Genomic DNA, 11046 nt, shown 5'->3' on the forward strand with positions numbered 1-11046 from the left:
TTTCTGGAAAAGATTGTCTTGTATGTGAGGGTGTTCTTATTTATCGGGCTCCATTATCTAACATTTAAGGTAAACCCTTTAGGTTGCTTTCTACTTGAACTGCATAGCAGAGCTGTCCAGTAGAACATTGATCAAAAATAAGCTTTTTCATGGATTCTCTCTTAAATGTCCCCTTGCCATCATTCCATGTGCCTCCTATCAATAGCAATGACATGAAAAGACTAATAAAGAAAGGAGAGTTTGGGAGTCTATAATGCTCGAGCTGGAATCCAGTGCAGACAAATACTCAAGGACTGGCTGGAGCTCAATGAGGAGCCATAATTAGTAACTGTCTAACCAGTTTTTCGCCATTTTGTGGTTGGAATTGTCCAGCACCGGTGAATGTTGAATGATAAAATAATTTATCTAGTTAATAATCATTAGTGATATTTACCCCCAGTACCAGCCTAAGTGCACACCAGCCTTACACCTGTGTGGTCTCCCAGTACCAGCCTTACCCCTATCTATGGCACGGCAGTAGCATCCTTAACCCTTTCATGACCCTCCTCTGGGATTCGTTGTCTCCTGTACCACCTACCCCCTCTATTGCCAGACAGTACAAACCTTGTCCCCCCCATGACCCCCTGTACCAGCATCACCAACCCTATGGCCCCAAGTGCTAGTCTTGGCCCCCCATGATTCCCTGTACCAGCATCACCAACCCTGTGGGCCTGAGTGCTAGTCTTGTCCCCCCACCCCATGATCCCCTGTACCGGCGTCACCCACCCAATGGCCCTGAGTGCTGATCTTGCCCCCTATATTACCTCCTGTACCAGCGTCACCCACCCTATGGCCTTGAGTGCTAGTCCTGCCCCCTATATTACCTCCTGTACCAGCATCACCAACCCTATGACCCTGAGTGCCAGGCAAATCAGTTTGCCTGAGACTGGGAATTTTAGCAAAACAAATCAGTTATTGGTGAGCAGATATTTGCAATTCCATCCCAAAAGAGATTAACCAATATGTTCTGAGGGCTATAATGGGGGTTTTGTCCTCACGTTTGTCCATAAAAATCTGATTATATTAATCTTGCCCCCATCTGTGGTTCATAGATCAATAATGATCCTTTACAAGACTTTGGATCATAGGTACCCAAACCTTATATTTGTATGTACATCATCACAGGTCTTGCAGAGAACTGTAGTTCTTTTGCAGGTATGTAACCTACCTATCAGCAATGTGATATTGTCTGTAGCCTGAAATCACTGAACATGCATTGTGGTATTATTAGGCATTGATGGCTTTATGGTTGAGGCCAGATCTTCAAACTAACATGGAAAAGTTGGAGGGGAGGGGGTACTGCATACTGATATTCCAGGGGTGCTGTGCCACTACTGGCCGCTGAAGTGCTCTGTGGCCTCAGCTCAACTCCCCCACATGGACCTGCACATTGGGACACATAGACAATTCGTATGGGAGAGTAAGGGACACAAACGGCCAGATCAGAGTAAATTGGCGGCTCATTTCCAAGTTCTAACTGCTGTAATGCCTGTGACGGGAACATTATCTTACTGGTTGTTTGTAGCTGTAGTGTTATAGTATCTGATTTAGTATTAGTTGTCTGCATAATCAAGATTTCCCGTTTGTAGTATGTGCCCCCATCCTAATTAGTATTATTTTATTTCACAATTACTAATTCTAATAATTTAGACAGATAGAGGAAAACTGGGTAGGGACTTTACTGTGGGTGTAAAATATGCTTGGTACAACATGGAGAAGTGCTCACACCCAAACCCTTGCTCCCTGAATATACAGGGGCCACAATGCTCCAAGTCATTTGTTCCAGGGAGACCCAAAACCTCTCTATCACCCTCCAAACAGATCTATACCAACATTTAGATGGAGCAGAAAGATACTGGCTGCTGCCTTTATTTTATGGTTGTGCAGGGAGGCTACAGGGGGCCAAAGCACAACCTAATGATAGGTTCCTAAACATTCCCAGCTCATGTTCATATAACATGTCCAAAGACAAGGTCATATTGGGGGCCATTTTTGTACACTGACTACCAGTCTACGTAAATGTACATGAAATTTGGTCCATAAACTGTGAATGAGCAAATGTAAATGCTACATATCTAATGATCTTTGTCTGGCCCCCTATTCAAACATAACATCCACAGTGATCTGTACCTTCGCTCCAATGACAATAATTGGATCCCACAGCCATTAAACAAGGGAGAAATGTAGACTGGGCTCATATACATTTTACACGCGTCTGTCTGTACCGGGAATACATTGGCATTCACAAAGTCAGCACGCAAATCTTATCACCTAAAATGTTTATGTGTGAATATCTTTATTGATGTGTATTTCACAAACCAGCAAGCAGAGGGCATTTGTCACGTTAATTTTAGACACACTACAAATAGTGGATAGAATAAACTGGCAGCTGTGCGGAGAAGCGTGACTCCCATCTAAAGATTAACCCTTCTGTACCCGTCCTCTGCCATATAGGAGAAGGGGAGAGATACCGATATGACGCCATGTGACCAGCACTCAGAAAAGCAAAGCCCAGCACTATATATTACATGGTTATTTATACATGTACATCGGCCCTGTAAGTTAGTGAGTGCTTTTCATACAAGTGCTTACTATATTTATCTGTCACTGCTTACTTGGAAAAGCCCACTAATCCCATCCTTTAAATAGAGTTAAAGGAAATTTTCCCTTTCAGCACTTTTTAGGAACACATTTTTTTAATATTTTCCCAAATAATTTTACAGTTTGATATTGGTCATTTGTATAGCTTATGGCATTTTTTTATTTGCATATCAGAGCAATTCATAAAAGGAGGATAATATTTGCAGCCCCTATATTTCTCCTAGTGAAAGTTACACTTTACATGATACACTGCAGAATTTTCAGCTGTTAATGCCCCTGCTTGCCACATATAAAGAATACTCTTCTCCAGACAAATAGATCTGTGTTCCCCCTTCCCCATTGCACCTTGCACCCTTCTGATTTTACACCCTGTTGTGTTGCCATATGAACTACTTCGGGGCTCCTCTAGGGGGAGCTCTAGGTAAGTAGGAGAGGGTTGTTCTTAACCTGAAGTGCTCCCTCCAGTGGTGGCCATGATGGGGGCAATGCACAGATCTCTGTAAAGTGGACCTTAAAGTTGCTTAAATTATTCTAAATCATGTAAGCTGATCTTTTGGTTTCAGTATTTTTAGTCACCTGAAACAAGACATTTTCTGCACACCTGAGCTGCATACTCTTTCTGTATCAATGATTCAAATGCAGATGATTAGAACAACGTGTAAGCAAGCTGTATGTTTTAAATCCAGATCAGCAATGGCAGGTTACATAATCGGCATATGTCCCTCTTTACTTTTCTTCCAGCTTACATTGATAATAACGATAAATGGATCTCAGGTGAAAGTAACATTAAACAGTAAAACATTAACGATTTGAAAAGGAGGGTGCAGGTGATACCGCATGATTTACTGATCAATATAAAAAAACTGAAAAATCATTCTGCTTATTATTTAAAAATAGGAAGCCAGATCACAAAGGAAATATCAGAATTTTTACAAAAAAGATCTGTGATTGCGAATGTTTGCAAGTAGGGAAAAAAATTGCATTATATATAAAATCTAATTGTTCTTTCTACATAAAATTAATAGTAATATTATGTGATCAGTAGTTGTAATCTCTGGCTTGATCCCTTGCTTAATGTAAACAAGTTGAACTGTCATAACCTGTCATCGGCTTTTAAATCGATGTCTTGTGAAAGACGGACACACACAAGCGTGCACAACGCCGTCTCCAATCACAAGCCTCAGCGACCAGAATGCACATCTGCTGTCACCTGATCTGTTCAGGACCGGCAGGAGTAATAATTCAGAAGAATTCAGAAACGACACAGGATTAAAAGGCAGCTTAATTGTGTGACCTCGATTTCAGGCAGATTAAGTAAGAGAAAAAGGGGCTAGGACTGAAGATGAGCTTTGCCCGTTACAGCTGTCCAATGTGGCATGACAGTCAGTCACTCCTCGGCCTGTTGAGTGAGTAGAGGGGACAGCATCTCTTTGATGATGCCTGGGCAAAGAAAAAAAAAAGAATATTGCAAAGGGCTTTGAGATGCAAAAATAGCCAGTTGCTCTTGTGATGGGCGACATGCAAAGCACAAACGTGTGCAGGCGATGAGAAGGAACGTGTCTCACTCTTAGAAAGACCATTAATGAAGATGGATGAGTAGCCAAGACAAGTCTGAACTTTTTTCAATGTTTTCCTTTTTGTTGTGCAAGTTTGAAAAAATCTGCTAACAAGGCCAAGAGAGCAGCCAGCAATGAAAGGTGAGAGAAAATTAAAATGAAAAAAACCCAAAGTGCTAACATTTCTCAACCCTACAGCAATTTCCTAAAACTTTTCCTGAGATTTAGAAGATAAGTCTCCCCAGGGCCTCTGGCTAGAGCGTCTCATAAAATATGTATAGGGTTCCTCATATGTTTCCTAGGTACAGACATCTGTACAGTGTAAGTTAAAAGTGCATGTGTTTTTAGGTATTTATAGAATGTATTGACTGAGTAAATTCTATCTGATATTATAAATGATTGTAGGCAGATATTTCAGAACCTAGACTGTAAGGCTTTGCAATTGTGGGAAATGGACAAATGTGAGAATGTTATATTAATATATGATACAGGACGAGGAAAACTTGGTTAAAAAGTAGGGATTCCCAAGCTGTTTTTTTAGTTTAATTCTTTATTCTGTAATATACTATATATATGTTATAATAAATCTAATGGATCATTGTCATTATATCATAAAGCTGAAACAAAATTTGGCTGTGTTCATTTAAAACTTGTCCCCTAACAGTGTAAAGTAATTGTTTCAAAGCATTAGACAGATATAATGTCTAAAGAATCTATAAACAACTGCAATAATACCATTGTAATGTAAGACAAAGTTTATATAAAAGAACTAAAAAAAACTTGAGAAATGTGTCATTGTAGTTACATTAGATGCAGTTTAATTTTATCCCAAGGGAAGCTTTCTAGGGGGTATCATCAGGCATGAAGTTTCTTTTTATAAGCAAAGTGTTATTTCAGTTTTATTGGTCTCTTTATATATGCTGGTTATGTCCTGTTGCCCTTTGTCTGTTAGATAGCAAGATGAAAAAGACAGCTACATGTTGCTTTTGTACATTAAACCATTACATGGTATTACAAGATAAAACAACTCAATTAGCTTTACTTATAAAATAGGGAATGTGACATTCCCACAAGCATTCCCTGGTGGGAAACTTCCAGGTCCATGTTTTACAATGACAGTAACTGATTATCCACATGGGAATGTCTAAAGGAATGTCAGATTCCCTGTCTGACACATGGAGCCCAATGTATTGGAAAATAGAATGTAGTGCAGTAACTCACAGCAACCGATAAGAAATCACTGCTCAAGATGCTGCTTTGAACTGGTGATTGTTAAAACTTGATAGGTTGCTATAGGTTAAAGCAAACCATTATTTTTCTATTTTATTTTTAATAGGTTCAAAATTGATCTTTAATACATTTTAGAAATAACATTTGCTAGCCAAGAACTTGGGCATAACTGTTCTCTGGACCTGCTTTTGTCAATTATGGTTATTTCACTAGTTACTATGGGTTCTTACTAGGGGGGATCGGAAATTCCCATTGACCAATAATGTAAAGAACAAATTTCTAATTGACCAACAGTTATGGAGACCTTTTCTCCACAGACCAACACTTCAAGGTTGTCCTTTTCCCAGTGACATGCAATATACAGGGGCATTTCTTATTTTATACCCAATACATTTTCAGTGTTTGCTAGCCATTTTTTATTATAATTTATTTAAAGGATATTTTTCTTTTGTTGCTGTTCTCAATATCATACAATAGGGCAGATACAGTAATCATTAGCAAAGTTTCCCTGGTACATTTTACGTAGAATAGTTGAGAAGGTCTCCTCCAGCCAGGGTGAGTAATAGCACATAGCAATACGATTTTGGCTTCCAGCAGCCAAGAATGGGTAAGCCATGGCAGTCTTGAATTGTATCGGTCACTACATAACCCTCAATTCACCCTATGCAATCACTATATTTAATAAATTATATATATATATATATATATATATATATATATATATATGTGTGTAACTGGATTCACTCTTTCCACTCGACATCTTTGTCTAGGTACAGTCCAAACTACAAACCAAATAAAAAGGAGCCAAATCATTGGTTTGTGCCCCAAGAATAGTAGTGATATTAACATTGGATTATGTGGGGAAAACAAATTTGAGGTAAAATTATGTTGGCCGTACATAAGAATCTACTATGTATTTCTATCATTGGTGGTTTGCAGTTCTACATTCACTCACCATCCAGTGCTTCAGGTTATCAGAAGTGCTCGTAAGAAATAGAATATTCTTTTAACTGTATAATATCTCATATTATTACATCGTATTACCCCCACAAAAAAATGTTCTGTATCAGGATACTGGGGCATCGTTTGTGTCTTAGTCCTTACAACTACCATTGGGGACACCTGTCCCATTGACAACTGTCCACACATTCTTTGGGAGCACCCCAATCCTAGGCACTGATTTTACTAATGCCTTGGTATTGCCCCAACCTAGAGATCTGCCAAGTTCTCCTATTGTGAAGTCCAATAATAGCTGCTGGTCATTGAGGTGCTTATACTGGATTTTAGGTTGGTGGAAAATTTGACTGAGCAAAGTACAATCAAAAGGCATTTACAGTACTAGGCCGTATTCTACTTTGTGATGTACTGTGTATAAAGTATGTGTCCAATATTTAACACACTGCCAGCTTATTTAAAATGAATAGGGTGCCTTAAGGCATGGTAAAACAGGCCACTTAATAATGTCATGGAGACCTGAGAAATTCTAATTCTTCCTGATCTGAACTCAAAAAGTATAAAGGTGCTATAATATATCATTTATTTTGTATTATTATATGGATGTATTTACACAAAGTGGAAACATGGGCTATGTACAATTGTGCAATAATTGTCACTGGAAAGGATCTTTCACGATCCTTTCCAACGACAAAGACTGCACGATGCATGAATGAGTGCTGTGCATATAGCGCCATTGTGCTCTATGAAGAGGAGAGGGGAAGAACGATGGAGCAGCACCCAACTGTGCTCTCTCTCCTTCACTTTCATTACCATCATTTGTTGTCTGTGGATCCGCCAGGATGGTTGTTCAGACGATGGACAAGCACTGTACACACACCAGATTCTCGTCCAATATCGGCCCTGAGCTGATTATTGAACGAGAACCATTGCACGTGTCTACATAGCCATAAAGTCCCCTTCCCAGGTGTTATCACACATATATGTCCAAGTGAACCTTAATTTGTGACTATAACCTACCAGCACTACAAATTAGGATGTTTACACAATGTTAGCACCTCTTTTGTTTTTTTAACAATATCAATAATAAATGAGGCTACAACATAACTCCCAATGCTGATATAGTACGAGATAACTAACGGATCTGTTTATCTACCTTTCCATATTTAAAGGGAAAGGGAGAGTGCATGAAATGTTTACATGGGATTAAAAGCATTAATGAAGATTGGGAATGTATTATGTAAATAGGAGCAGAGATAAACCCTGATTAATTTTTGATATGTGTTTGTTTAATATCCCATTAACCCTGACATGGAGAAATACCTTAATATAAAGCACTGATTTGTTTTATTGTAATAGGTTGTACATAGATGGTATTTATTAATCATCATCAGTTTATGTATAAAAGATGTTATCAGTTTTTGCAGGGCGAGTAGAGTTTGTACATGGGGCACTACTTGCTTGTTGGTAAACTGTAGATAAGATATATGGGAAACGTCCAAAAATGTTAATAGTGCCTAAGTAGTATCCTGATAAATGTACCTTTAATCTTAAATTACTGCTAACAAAAAAACAATGTGTTTCCTTGTATTGGTCTGTGGTCCCCGCTGACTCCCCTATTGCTTGCCTCTGCACTGGGGGACAAAGTGCATTATTTATGTTTTACTGGTCATCTATATGAGGGATTGATATTAGGATGTTGATATTTGAAACTCGTGTAAATATGTGGTGAAACATGGAAGTAATAGCTTTTTTGTATTGTGTTGTAGTGCTGAGATACTTAGTTGTGTTGTACCGTACCCCTGAAGAAGTGGACTCTGTCTACGAAACGCGTTGGATAAAAGACAAATCTCAGTATATGTACTTTGTCAGCTCAATATTTTTTAACAAATTAAGCAAAGTTTTTTTATGGATGGATGTTATTATTGAATTATAATAAAATGTTAAAAAGTTTTTATGGAAAATAACTGCTGTTAAAGTCCAATTGGTATGTCCTTTTTTCTTTGTTCTCTATAAGTAGGGATGTTGCAGTACGCAAAGGAAATATGGGTTCTTATAAGATAAAACATATAGTAATTGTAGTAGAGGTTCTCTGAAGACTTGAAAGTTATTTCAAGTGTTCCTCTGTGTTAAAAAGTGATATAAGGTGTTGCTACTTAAAAGTTATTTATCTTACAACTTTTGCTTCAGTTTAGATTTCAGTTGCATAATGTTCCTCAATTTCATTTGTGTCCATTTATGTGGAAATAGTTTAACTATGCAGTGTTTTGAATACACTATTTTCAGACATCTCCATTGGAGCTATAGATCTTGGGTTTAGGTAAAAACTGATGGTGTTAGGTTTCAGGTGGTGATCTTCTGACCTCATTTATCATTTAAACAATTTGGCTTGACAAATGTTTTAACAGTAGGCAAAGGACAAGTTCAAGTACTGAAAAAGCAAAATTTGCTGGGAGATAAAATGGTAGCGCTGTCACAGATCATGAATGAAGGCTCGATGATTCTTTTTCAATTACACACCCCGAGGAGCCACTGTGAGTGACAGTCCTCTGAAAATTCCATAGACAGCTGCAGGAGAACGTCCTTACTACAAACATTGTGTTCTATGTTAATGTGTTACAAAGAGCATAGATGTAGGTTATGTGCATTAAATACATCGTTTCTATGTACAAGTATATGTACAGTATAATGCCTAGATCCAGGTATTATAGAAAACTACCCTTGTGATGGGGCTATTACCACATTCCAGGGGTAAAAGTCTATTCTTGCCTAGGCTTTCTTTAAATAGCACAATAAATTAATACATATATCACTCTCACAAGTTCCCCTGTAGTATATGTTTTACTGGTCCCCTATAGCCTCTTCTGTAAGGCACTTTTCTGCAGGCATTGGCATCATCCCCAAAGATGCCAGATCAATAACACTACAAAAGAAGAAACTAAATTCTTACAGAAACCATATGCATAAAACAAGATTTTACCCTTGCAGTGGGGGGATTAGGGCATAATATTCATTTTTAAATCTAGACTGGAAGTTAGTTTATAACAGCCTACTATAAAAATTAATTATGACGACCGCCATTGATGTTTCAGTGGGTACACCCCCAAAGCGTGACCCCAACAAGAATATCTTGTACTGTGTTTGGTTTGCACATTTTTAAACATGTTTTTTATGTTAGCGGTTATTTATTAAAGTAGAATGTTTTACACTGATAAATGTGAATTCTGAATTTGTTGGCCCTTAAAGTTCCATTAACTAATGAAATCTTAGAGATTTTGTGTCAAAATTCACCTGGGTCAATAAGAAGCATGAGATAATATTTTTACACATGGATTGAGAATCTTTGAGGTGTGCCAGAGAAGACTTTATACAATGGTCCAAATATCACATCATCAATATAGGGTTTGAGCAAATGCTACTGTGGACAGGAATAAATGTTGTGATATTGCATAAGCTTATTGAAGTGATATCATGGTGTCTGAGTGCAGTGAACAAAGGTAAAGGTGGTACAATGAAATAAAAGATTGTGTGACTTTTTTTTGGGCAGGGCAGTGTAAAATAAAGTAATTATAGGGAAATATATTTTGTGCAATTATTAATAACTTGAATATATAGCACAAACATATTATGCAGAGCTTTACAAAGGCCATAGGGCAGTAACTGCCCCTTAAAGGGGTTCACAATCTGATATCCCTACCATACCATGATATCCCTAGTCATATGTCATTAACACAATCTAAGGGCAAGCCAATACACCTAACTACATGTTCCTTTGGGATTTTAGAGTAAACCCAAGCAAATGCAGGGAAAACATACAAACTCTTTGCAGATAGTGTCCTGGCCGGGATTCAAAACTTGGACCCATTGCTGCAAAGACCAGAGCGCTAACCACTGAGCCACCATGTGATACATTGCAGAATAAAGCCGTTTTTCTTTGTTTAGAATATTCCTGTTCAATGACCCCAAGTCTCCTGAACATCTTTGTAGCACATTTTTTGCAGCCCATTGCATGCACCATATCTATATTCAAAACTAAAAATAAGCACTGTTTGTATATAGGAATGTTTACATACATGAACGTAAATAGTTATAGCAGCATTTTGCATAATGCTAACATTTTAATTTTCCTGGCCCTGCCTATTGTATGACTCTGCAATAGCAAATAAACATTTTTAATGCATATAAACAGATGTGATAGTGTGCATGAATAAAGACCTGGCTTAAATAAACAGATAAATAGTAAAGATGCCGATGATATGCAGGTGATCAAACAGATCCATTAAATGTTCAATGATTTAATTGTGTATCAAGGTTTAGATGTCACAGTGTGTGTAGAGGACCATTCAGTTCCCTGCTGGTGTCTTGTCAGTTAGGAGTCTCTGGTTTCCTTGTGGCTGCCAGCTAAAACAAAATGAAGTATTAAAAAGTATGTCTAGTACTACATACAGTACTCCCACACCAAAGGAGAACATCAAAGGTCATCAACCACTTCATGACCAGCAGCTGTTTTACCAACTAAAAACAAGAAAATGACATTCCATTATATTTATGTACTTTGACATTTTATATGTATGAATATAAATATATAAATATATATATAGTATATATAAAAATATACTATATGCTTTTATATTTATACATATACAATATATATATATATATATAT

General features: G+C 37.6%; 2 protein-coding genes across 4 annotated transcripts in view; one reads left to right on the plus strand and one right to left on the minus strand.

Annotated features, from left to right (window-relative positions):
* Positions 1-11046, minus strand: part of CACNA2D3 (calcium voltage-gated channel auxiliary subunit alpha2delta 3) — a 547059-nt gene that overhangs the window by 98543 nt on the left and 437470 nt on the right. The window lies entirely within an intron of this gene.
* LRTM1 (leucine rich repeats and transmembrane domains 1) overlaps positions 3950-11046 on the plus strand; it is a 20235-nt gene continuing 13138 nt past the window's right edge. The window contains exon 1 of the mRNA XM_072420935.1: positions 3950-4337. Within this exon, the coding sequence (XP_072277036.1) occupies positions 4331-4337 (7 nt within the window). The 5' untranslated portion in view covers positions 3950-4330. The remainder of the gene's footprint in view (positions 4338-11046) is intronic.

This window comes from Pyxicephalus adspersus, chromosome 8, assembly GCF_032062135.1.
Source record: "Pyxicephalus adspersus chromosome 8, UCB_Pads_2.0, whole genome shotgun sequence".
Lineage (NCBI taxonomy): Eukaryota > Metazoa > Chordata > Amphibia > Anura > Pyxicephalidae > Pyxicephalus > Pyxicephalus adspersus.